The following is a 20,787-nucleotide window of genomic DNA, read 5'->3' on the forward strand; positions in this document are numbered from 1 at the left end:
CAGCAGGATGGCCAATTCATCAGGTGCGCTGGTTCCAATTAAGGCACCACCTAGCCCCCAAGCTGAGAATGAGACCTTGCCAAGACTGGTCTCTCTGCAGGCCCCAGTCCGTCTGGCGTCAGGACCTGGTAAGAGATTTGGAGAAGCCGGGCTGTTTTCATGTTGGATGGCACACCCAGGAGCGCTCTCGACTCTACGGACCCCCAAACAGAAACGTAAAGCTCCCCTTTCTGCATAAGCCTGGTGTTTCAGGAGGTTTTGCTTTCTGACATCAACGACCATTTCCAACTGTTTACTGCCCCTGCCTGGATCCCAGATCTAGCTGGGGGGGGGGGGGTCTGCACCCCATTCTCAGGGCAATCTCACTTCCTGATGTGACTCATGAGTAAATGATTCCAAAATTCTGGGGTGAAATCTGCCCAGCGGGCCTGGCTATTTGATTTAGTTCTCCCTTCCGGTCTCGAAGTACCCCAATTCTTCCACCATCTCTAGAGAAGTTGCCTAATAGATAGTTCCCAAGTTACAACACTCAGATGCAAATGATAAGACATTTATACAGGGCTTTTTTCAAAATATTTTATATACATGACTTCCATTTGACCCTGACAATCCCCCCCTTGGGAGATATCATCCCCATTTTGCAGATGAGGAACCTGGAAGCTTGTAAAAGTTAAGTGACTTACCCAAGGATACACAACTAGTAAAATGCAAAAGGTGGGAGTTCACAGAAGAGATTTCAGTATCTATCTAGTCCAATTAATGTATGGAAAGGAATCCCCACTCCAACATACAAATGGTCAATCCACTTTGCTTGAAGGCTTCCAAAGAGGAGAAATCTACCATACCTCTCTCCTAAGGCAGGTCATTCTACTTTTGGACAACTTAGACTCTTAGGTGGCCTCTTTTAACAATTTCTCCCATTGCTTCTGGTTCTGTCTTCTGGCACCAAACAGGATAAGCCTAATCCCTCCAAATGAAAATCCTTCAGAGAATGGTACATCTATATCCCTACTGGTGGGCCTGCTCTAGACAAAACATTCCCAGTTCTTCCCATCCTTAAACAATGGTACCATTCGCCAAATAAGGTCTGACAAGGCAGGATGCACCAGGACTCTCCCTTACCTATTCTTGGAAGCTGTGCCCCTCTTAATAGAGGCCAAGACTGCTGAATGCCATACTACAAGCCTGCCTCAGATTGAGATCAATGTTTACAAAACACAAATCTTTTTTCAGAACAAATGTCTAATCCTGCCCTTTGCCATTTTACACTTGTGAAATTGATTATTTGTGCCCAAGGGGAAGTCTTTACATTTATCTTTATTGAATTCCATCTTAGATTTAGTTCAATATTCTCTCAACTATCTTCCACTTGTACGTATGTTTCCTGGCTCCAAGCCCAATTCCTTTCTCGTTTTTATCAAGTTTCCTCTCCATATCTACTTTTTGTTTTTTATTTTTTAAACCCTTAACTTCTGTGCATTGACTTATAGGTGAAAGATTGGCAAGGGTAGGCAATGGGGGTCAAGTGACTTGCCCAGGGTCACACAGCTGGGAAGTGTCTGAGGCTGGATTTGAACCTAGGACCTCCTGTCTCTAGGCCTGGCTCTCAATCCACTGAGCTACCCAGCTGCCCCTCCATATCTACTTTTTAAAAAACTTACTTTGTCCTTGTAACAACTCTAAGACAGAAGCTTGTGTCAAATTGTAAACTGCTGAGGGTCCTGCAATAGTTTATTCTCAACTTTGGTCTCTGACTTCTGGCCACCAACCTATGCCATCTCCACTAATCGTGTTTCCCTCTACTTTATGACCTCCAAGTCTTTGCTGCAGCAGCAGCAGCAGCAGCAGCTGCAATCCCCTCACTGCTTAGTTCTTTTCCTAGGCCATCACCCACATACACACTTCCCTGCTGCCCACTAATTCATCTATGTTTCTTTAATCCTTAAAAAAATACCCCTTGAACTATTATTCTTCCTTGCTAGCTACCATTCTCTATTCCTCCTCCTTTTCAAAACCAAACTCCTCAAGAAGGCTAAATATAACTGGGGAATCTACATCCTCTCCTATCACTCTCAACTATCTGCAGCTTGCCTTTCAAACTTATCATCTCTTCATTGACAAATCTAACAGGGCTTTCTATCACTCTTCTGGGCAGTCCCTCTCCTGTCTTTAATAATCACTCACCCTCTCCGCTTTAGGTTGGCATGTCACTGCTCCTCAGTTCTACTTTTCTGAAATGTTCCTCTTCAGCTTCCTTTGCTGGCTAACCCTGGGTGTCCCCAGGCACTCTCCATAATCTGCTTTCTTTCCAGTCTGTCCACTTTACCCACTTCCACTTACTCTGTGTTTCAGACAACAGATCCCTCCACCTCTCCAGTTTTTTCTGGCTGCCTCCAAGGCCTGGAACATTCTCCTCACCTTTGTCTCCTGGCTTTCAAGACAGGACTCAAACCCCACTTTGCTCAAAGAGTCTTTCCCAGGTGATCTCAATGTCTATGCCTTCCTGCGGGAGATGGCCTACCTCTAAGACCCTGTACATCATGAATGCACGTGGCTTTTTGCAGAGTGCCTCCCCCACTGGAAGGTGGGCTGCTTAAAGGCACTTAAGGATTTAAACCTTTCTTTTTATCTCCAGGGCTTACTAATGTAATGTCTCATAAGTAAGTGCTTAATAAATGCTTGCTACTGACTTGACCAGTCTTATTTACAGAAAGGCTGGTCCAATAGCATTGGAATTTGTCCATTGTGAGAACACTTATAGAATCTCTCAATACTTAATAAATCAAAGACAACCTAATATATCTTGTAGTATGAACTAGTTTTAAAATACATGGCTGTTGTTTTACAACAACTTTTATAGTGAGTGAATAATACCCCAAACTGTGTTCTTTTCACTTCTGTTAGCACCAATTAATGAGAACCCTCAAGATTTTACTTACTAGAGGCAACTAGGTAGCTCACTGGATTGAGAGCCAGAAGGTCCTGGATTCAAATATGACCTCAGAGACTTCCTAGCTAAGTGACAATGAGCAAGTCAGTTAAACCCAATTGCCTAGCCCTTGACCACTCTTCTGCCTTGGAACGAATACTCAGTATCAATTCTATGACAGAAGTTAAGTGTTTAAAAAAAGGTATACTTGGGGGGCAGCTGGGTAGATCAATGGATTGAGAGCCAGGCCTAGAGATGGGAGGTCCTGGGTTCAAATCTGGCCTCAGACACTTCCCAGCTAGGTGACCCTGAGCAAGTCACTTGAGCCCCATTGCCTACCCTTACCACTCTTCTGCCTTGGAGCCAATACACAGTATTGACTTCAAGACAGAAGTAGGGATTAAAAAAAAAACAAAAAACGAGATATACTTACTAGATGTTGTTTCGAATCCAGGCAGGCCAGCTTTTCATTTTGCTACAACTCGATTTTTGCAGCCTACAGCCTATACATGTGGTTATAATATTTCAAAACTCTGTGTGCATCATAGGACCAACAATTAGAAGATGGTATACCTGGGCTTCAAACCGACGTACTGACTGAATAGCTCTTGCCCGTATTGCTTGGCCTCCGCTGAACCAAGATGCTAGTTCGAGCTAACTCTGGGAGCGTGGTAGGTAATGGTGGCCTGGAGTTCTCAAGAGCTTGCAAAAGCTGAGAGATTCTGTCTAAGCCAAAAGGCTTTGCACCTGCCAAGTAAGGAGCAGCTTAAGCTTACTGCAACAAGGCCAAGTGTCAGGAAAATGGCCACGAGGTGAGAAGGTTTGAGTTAAAGCCGCTTCCCCAAAGCGATCTTAACCTGAGGATCATCTCCCTAACATGGAGAGCTACCCCAAAGTGGATAAACTGCCTCGGGGGGGAGGAGGACTTCTCAGCTCCAGACACTAACTGAGGGGGCTGTAAAGAGATTTCTAGGGCAGCTAGAGGCCAGAAGGTCTCTGAGATGGACCACTCCACTGAGATGCTAGGGATGTAATGAAATCCGAGTCAGTGGAGGGGATGCCCACAAACCAGGACAGGCAAAGGATAGGGACTGGATCTGGGACTTTCACCAGTCTAGGAAAGGCTCCCTCTACCAGTTCGTGTCGGCACCTTCTTGGCAACATACAGTCTTGGGGACTTAATGGAACACCAAGAGATTAAATGACTTTAGCCAGGGTCCTCTCAGGGCTTCTGGATTTAAGATGAGTTCTCCAGCATCCATGCCATGCTGCCTCTAATTTTACTGAAATCAGCTGGACCTTTCCCTACAAATGGCCAGTCTTTGGTAAAGGCTCAAAGACTAAAAGGCAGACATCCTAAACCCCCATTCTCTTTTATATCCCAGCCAAGAAAAACAGGGCATGAAATGACTTACTAATAGAAAAACCCAGTTTTGTGAGAGCTTTAATGGCACAAAATGTTTATAACTACAGCTTATACACATATTGTAAACTGTATATAATGTTACAAAGTGCTAATAACTAAATCGATGAAGAATGCATAATCACTTTGGCTCAGTTAACTCCAATCATTTCATCAAATGGTTACATTTTTGGAAAGAATCTAAATGGTGGTCTTCCATTTTTCATTTTTGTCAGTCAATGTCTCTGCTGCAGCAAAGTGAACTTGCTACATTTTCCCTTGTGCGAGTTTATGCATTTTTGCTCCTATTTACAAACATTTTAAGCCAGTTTTCATTAAACATAAGAAAAATGAAGCCTGCATTTTTTCCAAAACTGTAAACCGGTATAAAGCTTTTAAAACAATATTTATCTTAACAAAACTTCAACTGTTAATAGTTGAAACCCTTTTCAGATTACACATTGATCTGTTTTTGTTCACTCAGAGGTTGGGAGACCAACACTTCCACCCCAAACTTCTCTCAGGGGTTATAATAAATACTGCTTTTGTATCATCTTGTGATAATAAGCTCTATAGTGATCATGTATCTATCCATTTTTTTTTGCAGTAAGAGTCCAAGAACAGTTGATTTCACAGCTACTCGAGAAATAACAGGATAGAACTGGATTTATTTTCAATGTTCAAAAAGCCATAAAGATAATCGAGTTTTAAACACACTACAGATAAAAACCAACTATGTAACCTGTAAAGGGGTAATGCTTTATTTCTCTTAAAAAGATGTGCCCAATTTGAAATAGAAATCTTCTCCCCCCACCCGTGAACTGTGCCAATTTTAATACAAAACAAGATGCCATTAATTAGTCCTTAAGAGTAAACTAGCCTTTTTCCATTTAAATAATTTTTAAACCATGTGGTCAATGCCATGTCAGTGAATAGCCTCACCAGACTTCTCAATTACCCTCCAAATGAAATCCAAGATATATACTTGAAATAAATAGGTTGCAGAAGGCAAATCAAGTGTTACCACATTCAGAATTCAGGTGGAGAAGAGAAATAATAGAGGATTTGGCCCTGGCTCATATCTTACAATGTTTTCTCAAATGATAGGAAGAAAACAGATTTAAGCAGAATCGAGGAGTTATTCTATACTTGCCATAGCCAGCGTTACTAATACAAAATGAGTCAGTTAAAAATTCATTTCTGTGTTCAAACTGTCCGTTCATTTCTGCTATAACACATCCATTTTAGAAAACGTGATGCAGAAAAGCTGTTTGATGGAACAGTTTCTGCAAATTGGCCAAACTGGTTATCTTAGTGTTTTACTCACATCAATCTAATGCACTCTAATTAAATGAGCAAATCGCTAGTTTTCAAATTAACAATGGTTCTCTAAATAGCCGATATTAAAGTCTCTATCATAAACAGTAATTCTTTATATAGCAAACATATAGTAGTATCCTTCAGTCATGCTACATGTTCTGAAACCCAATGAAATCTACTTGAGGACACTGGAAATCCTGATGCTTCCTAACAATTTGGTACTAAAGCTTCACATTTTGAAGAAGGAAAGTGTCATCGAAGGAGAGGCTGTGTTCCCCAATTGAAGAGTTCCGTAACCTAGAGCAAGATGCTTTGGGAGAATCCTGCTTGAGGGTCCCTGGCATTGCCCTGGGGAAGATTGTACAGTAAACAGTAACAGGGGGAGCTCTGGAAGAACACGGAAGGGGACATCATTTAGGACTTGGTCATCTGCTCCCCAAAGCAGCCCAGGGGCTTGGAACAGCTTCAGAAGCTCAAGGGTGTCTTTTAAGGGCTCCAGAAGAAAGGAAATTTCCCCAAAACAGGAAGCCTGTATGTAAATACACCAAACAAACCAGAACTCTCTTTGGGGAGGTGGGAGAGGGAGAAGGAAAACAATCCTTTAAGGAAAGAGATGAAAATGAGAATCTTCACACATAGCAGGAAAAACTCCAAACACCCAAAGTCCCAAATGCCATCTTTTTTGTCTCATCTAGGCCTGAGCCACTGTCTATGAGAAAGAAGGGTTCTACATCACAGGAAAGCCAACATTGTGATAAAAGCACACGAGGCATCGTACTGGAGGCTTACTGCTTGGTCTCCTCATATGTTTGTGCAGCCGGCCTCCTACAAACTCCACTGTGCTAGCCAACACTGGGAGGCTCGGAGAGAAAATGGCCCCAAAGCTGGTTTGAGATATTTTTTATTGCCACAGACTACTTTTTCTCGTGTTTCTTTTTCTTGTTTTTTTTTTTTTATAACTATAAATTGTGAGCTTATGGAGAGCTTGTCTTTATCTTGAAAAATCAGAGTTTGATAGGATACTTGCTAGCCTGCCTTCTTTTTTAAAAGAGTGATGACTGCTGTCCTAGAGCAGGCAGCATTTCTATGGGAAGGCTGAAGCTCTAACTCAGGTGGGATGGAAAAGCAGGAGACAAAGAAGGCTGCGGAAAAATCACTTGCTGGTGGCATCTGCGTCGAAAAGAAGACTCTGCAAATTTCTAGACAATGGTAAACTCTGTGAGGAAACTCTGAGGGTCTACAGGCCAAAAAGGGCATGAGGTCATGAAAATGCCTCCCAAGAGTTCGAATAAAATACTGAATCCCAAGAGGAGCTGGAACGTGGCTAGGTAAAAAGAGATCGTGGGCTGGGGCATGCTTAGAATGGTCTCAAGTTCAAATACACTAACGTGACAGGGACAGCACTTCACAGGGCACGCGCACGTCCAGGGCTCTCCTCTCCCTCAGTAGGTGCTAGCCGACGGGGAGCTCAGTCGTTTTCCAATATAGATGCTGAAAGGAAACACAGGGCATTAGATTTCACCTGTTGGACAGTGATGCACCACCGCTGAATTCTGACCAAGGAACTTGGTCATAGCTACTCCTTCCAAATAGAATCTCACTCCAGAGGTCATAAAGATGGATGCTCATCCTTGGCCTAATGTGCTTGCTTAGGAGCAGTCACTGTTCTCCCAGAACACTGACTGAGTGTTTTTAGTGACTCTGGAGTCGGATCCCCGTCCAAATCTGGGCTTTGCCACTTCCTGGCTGACCCTAGCAAGTCACAACCTCGAGGCCTCAGTTTCCTCTCTTGCCAAAGGACAGTGAGGGTCTAAGATGGCCTCTGCAGATCTCTATGAAGGCCCGGATGGGATGTGAGGAACGAGCAGACCAGGCGACCCAAGGAGAGAGGGAGGTTCCAGACCAAAGCAGAGTCGGCATCTTTTGTTCCCAGGCCCCCCCCCCCCTTCTCCTCCTCCACCACCTCCAGGCTGTCTGTACTACAGAGGGACAGGCAAGCTATGGTCACGATTTTCGTTTTTAGCCAACTCAAGGATGTTAAATTGGTAGTACCTTTGGCTGTTATTGTTGTTTAACATCTCTTTTCAGTCAACCCCTTTTGAGGTTTTCGTGGCAAATATTCTGAAGAGGTTTGCCATTTCCTCTTCCAGCTCATCTTATAAATGGGGAAACCGAGGTAAACACGATTCAAGTGACTTGCCCAGGGTCACAGACAGATCTAAACTCAGGACGATGCATCTCCCAGACTATGACTCCAGGGCTGACACCTATCCACTGTGCCACCTAACTGCCCTGGTGCTCATATACCAATGTGCAAAATCATTCTGGGACAACTTCATGAAGGGATAAAGTTTTATACTAAATGCAGTAACAGAAATTGCTAGAGCTAGTATTGTCTTCATTTTACTGATGGGGAAAATAAGCCTCAGAAAGTTTAATAACAGCAGGCATTTATACTGCACTTGGAAGGCTTGCTTTTCATCTTTTATCTCATTTGATCCTCACAACATCTCTGGGATGTAGGGCCTGTTATTATCCCCATTTTATAGATGAGGAAACAGAGGCAGACAGAGGTTGTGACTTGCCCAGAGTGACAAAGCTGGTAGATGGCTGAAGTCAAATTTCAACTTAAGTCTTCTTGACTCCCAGAGCTCTATCTACTGGACCACAAACTGCAACAGAGTTTAAATTACTGGCCCCTTTGCTGAAGAGCTACTGAGTTTGTAAAGGCAAATTTACACTGAGACTCAACAAGCTGCACTCCTTCTACAACAAAAGCAACATGGGCTTCTTAAACCTTCATTGACTTGTCCTCTGCAGCCTCACGCACATCCAGTTCTCGTAAAAATGTTAGAAATCCTCTTTTAATTAGCAGTTTCAGGAACAGCATCCTGCTTTTTTCCTCTTCCTAAATCAATCCGGAGTGACCAGTGGCAGGCCAGGGACTTCCAAATGATTGGGGTCAGAGGCCCATCTCTTGCTCTAATCTAAGCAACAATGCAGTAATAAAAAATTGTTTCCTCTAGGATTGTGCCTAAAAAAACACAGTCCCAGAATTTTCTTCCATGATAGCTACTAAATTTATTCCAGCCAGATATTGGCCAACCAGCCATCTGTACCCTTGTGCAATTCATTCTGCTGGCCTGGGTCTGTCCCAGATTCAGGGCTTCCTCCCCCAGCGCTGGGGCCTAACGCATCCTGCAGCCACCTCCTCCTCCAGGTGTCTCCTCAGCAGGTGTCTTCCTGGCTGGGGCCTGCCGCACCTCGTCCCTGAGCCCCGAATCTTCCCCTTGAGAACATCAGCTCATTTCAGCCCTTCTCTTTGCTTGTCTTTGCACCCCAAGCAGTTAGCACAGTGTTTGCTGCAGGGCTGCAGAGTGGGTGTTTAATCAGTGTTCGTTTGCTTATTTCCCTTCTTCTGCACCTACCCAGACAAGCTCCTTTTCACCAAATCCCTGCTTTCTGATCAATGGAGCTGGGCAAGAAGGGGGAGGGAAGTAGACCCATAAGGACAAAGGCAAAGCCCTCCAATCACATACCCACTGGACAGCCTGGAGGCTCCAGAGAAGGCAATTGCCTGCACCACTCCCTGTACTGCAAGCCCGTCTACACCCCTCTTCAAACTCCTTTCATGCTATTGTCTGGGGGTTCCTTCCCCTCACAAACACAGATCAAGCACTTAAGAAAAACAGAAAAACCAAAACACTGCCACACCAATGCTGACGATGTCATGTCAGATTGTGAGAAGTTTCCTGTGATGTTGACCTTCTAAAAGGAGAGGGACAGGCCTGGACCTAGGATTTCACAGCTACAGTGAATTTCTAGGAGAGGAAATTCTCAAGCAGTGTGCGTGAGGACAACAACTCCTATGTGATTTGGGGTGACAAGACTAAGTCAAGGCAGGATGCATCAGAGGCAGGACTTGAACCTGGGTTTTCCTAGCTCAGAAGGTAGCTCTTTTGATGCCTTTCATCGTAGCTTCTTAAAGGGAATTCTATTATTTAGGTTATGTATAAGAATTAATAAGTTTTCTATCACACTGTAACTTCTTAAATCTTTCAAATATGCCTGCCAATTGTTAAGCTCAAGACAAAATTGATATTCAGTTTATGGTTAAAGGCTATTTACAGGCAGTGAAAACACTGAAGGCTACAAACAGATTGTGGGAAACTTGAAAACAATCAATCGATACTTCTCCCTCCGATGACTGCACACAGCAGAAAAGAAGGCCCCTGGTGACTTCAGCTGCAGACCAGAAGTCTACCAATAGGCATTTCTCAAAGACGAAGGGGAATTCTGCCATCTCTGGATAGGGACAGCTGAATCAATTCCTGAATTTTCAAGTCACCTTGATATTGGAGGTTTCTTAAATATTTCTGTCAACATTAATTTTTTTCTTAAACCCTTACCTTCCGTCTTGGAATCAATACTTGGAATCAATGTATTGGCTCCAAAAGCAGAAGAGTGGTAAGGGTAGGCAAGAGGTCAAGTGACTTGCCCAGGGTCACACAGCTAGGAAGTGTCTGAGGCCAGATTTGACCCTAGGACCTCCCGTCTCTAGGCCCAGCTCTCAAATCCACTGAGCTACTCAGCTGCCCCCGACATTTGAAAATAATCCAAGATAAAGACAAGTTCAAGTTGTTGACTGTACTTAACCTGTCGCTAACACATGATATAACCTAAATACTCAAAGGATAACTCCTTGGAAACTCTGAAATAAAATGCAAGACACCACAAGCCTTTTGAAAATACATTCTTTGTATTGCAATTAATAAACTAATTTAGTAAGCACCTATGATGTGCCATGCACTTTGTGGAAGGCTGGTTTACAGCATTAAATGAAAAAGAAACAAATTAAATAATGCAAATGTCAAAATTTCCTGTTTACTTACCCTAGTCCCAAAGCCAAAACATGAGAGATGAACAGCGATGGAATGAACACTTTAAGAAATTCTGCAGAGAAAATGCCCCCTTTCTTCATGGCTCCACTTTTCCTCATACTCAAAGAAACAGAACGTTTAGGGTGCCGAAAGTGGAATTCCCTGATGAAAATAAGAGAGGGAGAAATGAGTCAGGAAGCCTGTGCCGAGAAAGACTTTAAGGAGAAGAGGAGAGGAGAAGAGAGCACCAGGAAATGGTCAGGTCCAACTACAGAGAATGGAGGGAAACAGTGATCCATCACGGCCTCTCGAACAACAGCTGGGCCACTCACTTGGGGGGGATGTTCTCAGGCCGACTGGACCAGTCCGACACCCAGTCCACACTTTTCTGCAAAGCTTCCACTTCTTTTTCTCCTTCTGCAGCTTCTTCTTCAGACTGGGAAGGAGAATTCATATTTTAATACAAGAAAAAAAAAAAGGTAATAAAACCACCTTAATCTAAAGAGCAGCTAGCTCCAGGGACAGAAAGTCAAAAATAGTGCCGTTCACAAAGACCATCCAAAAGAATCGGCTGCATAGATGCTGATGAATACTGGGCGCTTTTCTAGAAGTGTTACACAAGTCAAGGCATGATAAATATTGAATGTCTTCCTGAGAATTCAAGTTGGTTTCACTGACCTGAATAAAGTAGTTTAAGAATGTGATGCTAGCCAAAATAAACAGCACAGGAAGCGAAAAATCAGCAGTAAAAGTTATGAGATAATGGTCTTATTTTTATAAGCACAACTAGAGAAATATCTTCTATTTATTTTCAAGACTTTATTTTCTCTCTTAGAATCAATACAAAGTATTAGTTCCAAGGCAGAAGAGCAGTAAGGGCTAGGCAACGGGGGCTAAGTGACTTGCCCAGGGCCATACAGCCCACACAAATGGGAAAAATCTGAGGCCAGATTTGAAATCAGGACCCCCCAATCACTGAACCACCTAGCTGCCCCTCAATTTTTTTTTTTTTAAATCACAATCAAGCCCAGAGTAAGCAGATGTGAGTTTCCATAGGAGTTCCCAGAAGGGATTCCAAAGAAGTAATGCTATGAAACCAAAGGTGGCCCATCTTTTCTGTGATTTAGAGCTCCAATGGATTTCCAAGATCTGTTCTGGGGGAATTTATGAGCAAAGAATTGAATGTCAGGTCTTGACCAAAGGCAGGGCTCTTTCCACTGTGCCACACTATCCTCCCTCTCTCTTCTCTTTCTAACTATCCATTGGCAGGAGACAGATACAGTCAGCTTCCGTACTCTCTAGTTCTGCTTAAGTGAGCAAATTCCCGAGTGACATACTATTGCATTTAGAAGGAAGCTTTCTCATTGAGTATTTCTTACCCATCTGAGATGACTGATTTATGAGTTGGTTCTATGGAGTAATACTAAAAACACGCCACTTCAAAAGGTGACAATTTACTTAAAGAACTATTGTGTACACAGAGATTCTGTGCACATATAGAAACATGTCATTAAAAGACTGCCTGATTCCAACATGTCACACTAACACTGTTCAGAGTTTACTGCTTTGTACTTCTATCTCTCTCCAAAAGTGCTTTAAAAAGGTTATTTAAATTTTTCACTACTTTGGAAACTTTTAGTTTTGTTCTACATGTGAAAATAAATTTTCTTTTGAACCGGGGCTCAACTTGGGATCCATCCTCTTTTTTTTTTTGAAACCCTTCCCTTCTGACTCAGAATCAGTATTATGTAATTCAGTTCCAAGTTAAGGGCTAGACAATGGGGGTTAAGTGTCTTGCTCAGGGTTACATAGACAAGAAGTAGTTGAGGCCAGAACTAAACCCAAGACCTCCTGTCCTGACCTAGCCTGGCTCTCTAACCACTGAGCCATCTAGCTGGCCCCATCATTTTTTAAAAAATACTTTGATAACTATTTCATTGTACTTGGTTCCCTTTGTAATCCCATGCATTATAACCATTGAAACACAGCCTGAGAAGGGGTCCAGAGGCCTCAGCCAGTGACTTTCAGGGAAGGAGACGTCCATGATTCCAAAAGTAAAAAAGCCCTGTTTTGGACAGCTATGTTTCAGGTCTCTTGAAATAAGGATTTCATCAACGCACCAGGCGGCTAAGGGCTGAGGGTCTCCCAAGCCCACTACAGGCCTCTTTCTCTCCCTCTGAAAGGGCACAGCCATAGCCATCTTGATCAGCTCCACTTCAAAAGCAGAAAATAACTTTGCACAAATCTCTTCCTGAATCGCTGGCTTATGGACTTAAACCACAAATTCATTGAAAACCTTCAGTTTGGGTTTTGTCATCTGCATCATCACTTTTTGGAGAAGTAACGAGCTTCCTTTTATTTGTCCTAAATGTATCAATTGGGATTTAAGAGGTGCCCCGAAGTTCTAACACTCCCAAACTGGGGGGGGAATGTGGTGCTGTTCACAGGTTTCTTCATATCAACCCTGAACCCCTCCAGACAGAAGACTTGCAGTGTTTCCGTGAGCACCTACAAGGCTCTCGTTTGCCAGAGGGTCTAAGGAAGCAATGGCTCTGTGCAGCCTGGCAAGGCCTGTCTGTATAGGCTGGGGGAGCCTCAGGCAAGATGGGTAACACTATTTAACTTTGTTTCCAAAAAACCTGATGCCACCAACCATCTTAAGCTATAGCAGCAGAGTCTCTTTAAAGAGGATTCTTTTCCAAATTCAAAGCCAACAGCTCAGAACTGATCATCCTTGGAGTCAGGGCTGCACTCTCCTCTTCCCCTTTATTACCTACCAATGCCTTGAGCCAGCCCCCTCTCTGAACCTGCAGGGCCCTCAGAGCTCTCTCTGACACTCCAAGCTACCACTTCCCTACCTCCTCCTTCAAGACTCTGCAGAAACTATTCCTTGCTCATTCATCATCTCTTTCAGAAGCAGGCACGGTACTGGCAGCAGGAGGGATACCCAGACAGGCTTGAGGTAACTGAAGGATCATCCTAAGATTTAGGGCTAGAAGGTCCTATGTGTATATTTAGCAGAAGCCCCTTCTATTTACAGATGAGGGACTGAGGCCCAGAGATAACCAGTGACTTGCCCAAGATCACATAACCAAGAGGAACACGTAGTAGGTCTGGGGGTCAATCCCAGAATTCCATTTCCAAATCCGGGGTTCTTTCCAGAGAAATGCCTGTTAATCTGTCTGCAGTGCTTTGTTTCTCAGCTACTTTTGTACCTCTGAGAAAACAAATATCCCTTCTCATCCCAACCCTAGTAGCTGACATTTTCTTTTTTGTTGCTTTGGTGTGGAAACTTGTCAAAGGTCTTCTACGTAAACAATATTCATCTGCTGCCCTTCCCTCCCACCACAGAATTCAGAAGACTGGTTAAGAATTACTATTCCTTGCAGCAACAAGGCTGCCTTTCCTCCCCCTACATTCCACTTGTCATACAGGACTGAGGTAGGGTCTCCATTTCCTGTTTGTTTCTATTTCAAGACACAGTTTAAAAGACTCCTCCCTCTTTCCTCATTAAAAACCCAACACAGAATTCATTCAGCCTCAGTGTTGTTCCTGAGCAAGGGCTGTAATTCCCAGTGTCCCAGAGCACAAACCGTGGGCACTATAAGAAAGGATCCCCTTCCTTTAATAGGACACACTCCAGGCAACCTGGCATAAGGAGGTCTGGAGGGAGAGGCTGACAGGTTTGGCTTTTCAGGAAATGGCAGAAAAAGTAGAGAGGGTTTAGGAGGAGCTCACCTTACTTTTTGTCAAGATCAAACCCTGGGGGAACCAAGCTGACATCCAATGCTCTCTTAGCAGAGGGGTGGGGATAGCATGGGACACTGTCCTAGCCAAGTCTTTAAGAGATGCCTGGGGGGACTGACAGGACACCCTCACCCAGGTCCTCCCAAATTTCCAGCCAGCTCTCTATCCACTGGGCCATGCTGCCTCTCACTTAAGAGATATGGAAAATAATCCATCCTTCTCTCTAGCAATGCCACTGTATTTTGTAAAAGGTAGACAAGAGAACTTTCAATCTTTATACACAAGTAAAAACTATCATTTCCAACATCACCAACCAAAGCAGAAACCAAATGACTCAAAATTATTTTAGCAAGAATTTTACTCTTTTATCAATTAAGTGAAATGTATTTACTTTCTGAAAAAGGAGTTTGCATTTTGCTAGATATCTCACTTTGAATGAGAAAAGGTACCTGAGAGCTATGGTCCCTGCTGGTGTGCATGTCCACATCAAACATTATCTGACCATCTTCTTGTGGGGAAGGGCTGGGGGGGGAAAAAGGGTGAACCATTAGTTTTCATTCTGCTAGAGAAAAACTGAATGACCCAAAGCTACAGCCTATGTCCTTGCCAAAAAATGGGGCATCAAGGAAAAAATCTCTCCCTCCCCAGTCCCCTCCCCCTCAAAGAAAACATTTCAGTGTTGCCAGAAATCTGAAGAAAAAAGGGATTAAACATAATTAGTTGGTGAGGAACCATTTCTTTAAAAATTACCTAAGAGGAAAAGTCAAATTTCATCTAAAAGCACGGAGTCTTTTCAGACTTTTTCCCAATAAAGACAATTTCCTTTACGATCAAGAATGTAGCCTTCATTGTTACATCACAAAAAATCCCAATGAAATACATTTTCTGAGCTTAGAGAATGCAGAGGATGGATGGAGGAGCGAGTGAGCGAGCGAGCTTCACATACCCAATGGGAGCAGTGTACTTGATCACTTTCTGGCCCTGCTGAATTACTTAGCAAGAATGAATGGCAAGCATTTGGGCCTCTCTCCATGGAAGGCTGGGTTATTTAACTCCCAGGTCCTCAAAAAACCAAGTGTCTGAACTTAACATCTTCAAGTGACTCCAGATGAACAGAATTATTTTAGAAACGTTCTGATTTCATTGGGATGTGTTCTTTCCCCAGATCCTTGGCTCAACTTCCTGAGAAGAGCTGGCCATTTACCCAAGCACTTTCAGGTTTGCAAAGCACTCTGTAAGCTTCCTCATATGGGCCTCTTTAACCATCCTGGAAGGCAGAAGGATGCTAGAAGGATCTGAAGCTTAGAAAGGTTCTGACTCTTCAGTCAAGTCCTCTCCACTCTAACACACAATGGCTCAAAGCTGACGTTCTGAGAATTGGTGTGGCCACAAGACTCATCACCATGAGCCCAAGCAGCTTAAGAGCCTCCCCGAGCCCAGTTTGGCTGGCCCAGGCACAAAGGCATACATATAGTTTATCACCAAGAGTGTCCGCGAATCCTTGCCAGCTTGGCCTAGCATACCTGATTTTACATTCAGGGTGTTTCTACGAAAATGTGAAGATCAGCAGAAACATCCCCGAACCTAGTGTCCCTCCCGAGTGAGCCAACTATCAGTTTAGGAGTGGTAACAAGCTACTGGTGACCTACTACACAAAGGTGTCTTTGGCTCCCAAAGACAGCTAGAGTTGTCTTTTATTTTCTATATTCTAGTTGTATCTATCTCATCAATGCCATTCTGGGATCAGGCTGGCAAAGCCCAAGTTATAAAAATAATAACAAACACTGATATAGTGCTAGAAGAGTTTGCCAAGTGCATTCCCTTATCTGATTTTACTTTCGAAATAAGCCTGGAAGAAAGAGACTCTAGGGATTATTGATACTGCCCTTTTACAGATGAGGGCACCGAGGCTGAGGAGCATCAAGGATTCGCCCATGGTCACACACCTCAGCACTGGAGGAGACTCAAGTCTCAAGGTCTTTTCCCTGCACCATAGAGGCTCTTGTTATGACACTGGACTAATGTCCAAGTAGCAAACCACTGACCCTGACCTCCACTCTTTCCCACTTAGAGTCAAATACTGTGAATCCCTATCTAGGTATGTATTAGTAATTACAATAATAATAAATAATATTTATGTCAGGACCTGTGCTACAAGCTTTACAAATTTATCTTTTCCAACCCTGAGAGGCATATGCTCTTATTATTGGCCCCATTTTAAGATGAGGAAACTGAAGCAAACAGATTAAGTGACTTGCCCAGGGTCCCACAGCTACTAAGTATCTGAGACCATACTTGAACTCGACTCTTCTTTACTCCAGACCTGGCACTCTATCCACTTTACAATCTAACAATAGTAGATGGAAAAGAAAGCAATGGTAGATTAGGAACCCATTATTAGGCTGATTCAAAATAAAAACTACCAGATTTTTCCTATCACAGGAGATTTCAAATACCATACTAAGAGAAAAACTCCAGGTCAATTCTTTCTGGTAGGCAGGAAGAAAATTAGATTTGGCTTGCTGGACCATAAGGTAATCCAAGAAAATGGTTCCATAATTTTCAAGCTCTTTTTTAAAATGTTGAGTCAATTCGAATCAATCTCAACAGAAGAGCTGAAGAAGTAACTAACCTCCATTTTACATTCCATTCAATCATCCCATGTTTACTACATCACTGCCTTGGGAAAGGGATCAAATGAGATGCCAGTCACATGGCTAGAAAGAGAGGGGCAAGGACGCTGATCTCTAGCATCATTTGAGGGCTTCCCAGTGGAGGTAGGGCTGGAATTATCTAAGGCAGATGAGGAAAGAAGGTACCGGAGGATTAGGGGAGATTGCAAAAGCATAAGTCAGGAGATGAAAAATCCATTTCAGGGAAGGGCAGAGGGCTGGGATGGCTGAAAAGACAAGTGTCCAACATCCGCTAAGACAACGTAGAGGTAGCCTGGGAAGGGCTTGGCATAACAAGCAAAGCGGTCCGAATAGACTAACAGAGAGTCACTGAAGCTTTTTGCCCAGGGAGTAACACAGCCAAACCAACGCTTCCCCAAAGTTCTCTTAGTAGCTCTGTGGAAGATAAATGAGGGAGGCCAGAACCAAGGTAACTACTACCACAGAGCAGATAAGAGGAGGAGCTGGCTGTGGAAATGGAAGGCAAGAAATGTGAGATGCCATGGAGGTCAAACTAACAAGACCTGAGAAATGATGAGGCAGGAGAGTAGTGGGTCAGGGTGACTGAGGTGTGGAATCTGAATGACCAGAGAATCAGGGGGCATACAAAAAGGGGGATGGGGCCATGCTCAGTCACAGAGGTGGGGAGGGACTGTCTGGGAGAGCTAACTCATAGGTGACCATGTTCATAACCTACATATTCAATCACTTCAGACGAAGGCTCTCTCACCCAGAAAGGAAGGGGGTTAAACCTCTTCTTTCCTCACTGAGAGCAGCTGGTGAAAAACAATAACATAAAGCTCTCTGCGCTCCTGGGGATCCTGAGTCATGTAATCCAATGCAAGGTAAAGATCTGTTATCTGAGCAGAAATCTTCAGGAACAAGTATTTGAGACAGTTCCTTATTATAAAACCTCATTCTGGTAGCCACCACTGATGTTAAAGCCAATCTGGATAAACAATGAACAACTCAAGTTCACTCGGGCAAGTAAAGATCACTATTTACTGAATTTGCTTTAAGGAAAACAAAAACCAGCTGCTGCCTCCTCTTGGGTCCAGGGCCAGGCAAGTTCTTCATTTAAAACCCAAAGATGTGTCCACACAAGGGGATGCTTAGAACAAAGGTATTTCCTCTCCTTCAGAGATTCTGGTAGGCCCCAAACAACATACTGGCCCTGGGCTAAGGAACCACTTCAATGAACTAGTAATCAGCCAAGACTTAAAACACAAACAACCCAACTGGCCAACAGCCTCCTATGCTTTAAAAAAAAAAAAAAAAAAAAAAAAAAGGCACAAGCCAGAGACAGCTATGGTCCCTGGTCCAACACCCCTGATGGGCAAAGTGACCTGTTTGGGCTTCACATAGCTAGTCAGCAGCAGCAGCCCTCTAGGACTGGAAAAAGGCAGCTCTCCAGGGCAGACCCTCACACTACAGGTGACTCACAAGACCTCTCGAAGCCCATTCTGAATCGGAGCTGAGGTCTGACTTTTGGAAAAGCTCAACTTGGTTGCCAGAAGAAGTTAAACCCACAAAATGCTTTGAGCCACCCATCATTTTAGAAAGAATGACAAAAATAAATGTTTCTTTTACCTGTCACAGTGAGAACTGCCCCGGGAACTACTCTGTCCCGATTCATGCTGGGCATCCAAAAGAATCTTCTCCATGTCTCCATTGTGAATGGAGGAGGAGGAGGGAACGTGCTCCAGACCACCATTCTTTCCATTTCCATTCCCATCATTGCCATTGCCATTGCCGTTCATCTGGAGCTCCACCCAGGAACCTGTTGAGCAAGCCAGATAACTTCAGTCAGAACCACAGTAAAACAGAAATTTGCCATGCGCAGCACCCAGATGTGAATGTGCTGAATTCTGATAACGATCCTGGCTGCTTCCCCCAAAACAAACACAAAAACCCAGAAGAAAAAGGATGGGAGGAAAGCAATATTAGAGAAAGAATATTCATTATCAAAGCAATTCAGAGAATCACTCAGCTTTGAGGAAACTGGAATGATAAAACTATTATTTTGAAAAAGTATCTTCGCTGTTTAAATATAAACAGTGAAATCAGGCTGTGTACCTTTGACATTTCTGGACTTACATATCCCAGTCACTCTATAACTCAGTGGGCCTCAGCTATTAACTCTCCATACATGAGTGATCTCTTCAATTGAAATAGAGAACTACCAAAGTTTCTCAAATGTTTATCACTATTATCAAACATTTTACAAATTTAATTTAGAACAAAAATTCTTAACCTCGCCCCAAACACTTAAACTCAATTACGAAAAGCCTACATTTATTAAGATCAGGACTTCACAAAATATAGCTGTTTCCAATATAAAGGAGATCTTTGGGATCAAGTCCAACAAGTTTTGGAGAGGAGGAAAGGAGGCTGAAGTTCAGTCAAGTGGTTTCCTGTGGGGCACTATGAAGTCTCCCAAAGTAGCCCCAAAAGACACCAAGTTTTAGCCCTCTCCCTCCTTTCTCTCCCCACCTTCTTTCTATAATAGAAATATACCTCGTGATCTTGTCTTATTTCTTCTGGCCCATAGGCTGTCCCTTTTTTCTGGGTTCTTCTAAAGCTGATTTTGTAGAGACACCAGTGTCTGCCCCAGCCTGACTCATCCTAGTATGAGCCTAGGAAGCTGTAAAGCTGCAGGAGGTGGAGCCAATAGGATGGGAGGGACCTTGCTATTGAAAATATCTCATCATCCCTGGGGGTTTATGAGCCCAATTAACTTCATTTTAGCCATCATACACATGCAGGTAGCTTAATAAAAGTGATCCCACCACCATCAGGTTAGTAAGGCACATGTGTATCCTTTTTCCCCATCCCTATTTCCTCTATACCAAAGCACAAAAGCCTTGGGCAGATGTAGTTCTCCCATAAGAAATTCCAGATGATAACACTACCACTACTCTTATCCTAGAGATAAGAGGAAAAGGACCTATATGTACAGAAACCTTTCTAACAGCTTTTTTGTAGTGGCAAAGAACTGGAAATTGGGGAATGGCTGAACTAGTTGTGGTATATATAATTGTGATGAAATACTATTGTGCTATGAGAAATAACAAGTAGAATGATTTCAGAAAAACCTGGGAAGACTTTTATAAACTAATGAAACGGGAAATGAGCAGAACCAGGAGAACACTGTAAGAAGAAACAGCAATAATGTATGAAAATTAACTGAATAATGTAGTTATTTTCAGCAATGAAATGATCCAAAATACGCCATCCATCTCCAGAGGAAGAACTGACAACATCTGAACACAGGCTGAAACATACTTTTTTAAACTTTTATTATTCTCAATTTTTTGGTCTGTGCTTTCTTTTGCAAAATGGCTAATATGAGAATGTTTTTCATGACTGCACATGTATAACCTATATCAAATTACTTGCCTTCTAATGGGGGGGGTGGTTAAAGAATTTGGAACTCAAAACCTTAAAGTATCAAAAATTTTAGTTTTCATGTAATTGAGAAAAACTAAAAAAATTATATGTTAAAAAAACTAAAACTAAAAAAATTATATGTTAAAAAAAATCCTAAATCAAGGTAGAACCACACATATAGGTACCAAAACTGTTGAGAGCCTATACTCTGGGAAATAGGTAAGTCATCATCACTTCGCAAACCTAGGTAAGCCCCAGGTACTTCTTCTCACAATGCATTGCGGGGGGAAATGGGGGTGGGGTGCCTGTAGTAAGTAGCTAACAACAGCCTTGTTAAAAAAAATTTTTTTTGTACTCCCATCATACAAATGAGAACAAAGTGCTCAGGATCACATAGGGAGTTAAGTGGCAGGCAGCCCAATTTGAAACCTTGTATGGCCTCTAAGC

General features: G+C 43.0%; 1 protein-coding gene across 1 annotated transcript; it reads right to left on the reverse strand.

Annotated features, from left to right (window-relative positions):
• Positions 1–4,357: 4,357 nt before the first annotated feature.
• Positions 4,358–19,566, reverse strand: BNIP3L (BCL2 interacting protein 3 like). The gene is made up of 6 exons (XM_044663013.1): positions 19,468–19,566; positions 18,541–18,730; positions 14,728–14,800; positions 10,864–10,967; positions 10,544–10,693; positions 4,358–7,142 (listed from the first exon to the last, which is right to left on the reverse strand). Exons 2-6 carry the CDS (start codon positions 18,708–18,710, stop codon positions 7,094–7,096), a joined length of 546 nt encoding a protein of 181 aa, XP_044518948.1. The 5' UTR covers positions 18,711–18,730; positions 19,468–19,566; the 3' UTR covers positions 4,358–7,093.
• Positions 19,567–20,787: the final 1,221 nt, after the last annotated feature.

Source organism: Gracilinanus agilis, chromosome 2 (genome assembly GCF_016433145.1).
Source record: "Gracilinanus agilis isolate LMUSP501 chromosome 2, AgileGrace, whole genome shotgun sequence".
NCBI classification, from domain to species: domain Eukaryota; kingdom Metazoa; phylum Chordata; class Mammalia; order Didelphimorphia; family Didelphidae; genus Gracilinanus; species Gracilinanus agilis.

What these genes read in the sequence shown, in the direction of transcription:
- BNIP3L (XM_044663013.1), bottom strand. Translation starts at nt 18,710, where the DNA reads ATGAACGGCAATGGCAATGGCAATGATGGGAATGGAAATGGAAAGAAT. An exon ending in GGCAGTTCTCACTGTGACAG is followed by an intron (nt 14,801 to 18,540) that starts GTAAAAGAAACA and finishes TTCCCCCCCCAG; the next exon opens with CCCTTCCCCACAAGAAGATG. An exon ending in CCTGAGAACATCCCCCCCAA is followed by an intron (nt 10,694 to 10,863) that starts GTGAGTGGCCCA and finishes TATTTTCATCAG; the next exon opens with GGAATTCCACTTTCGGCACC.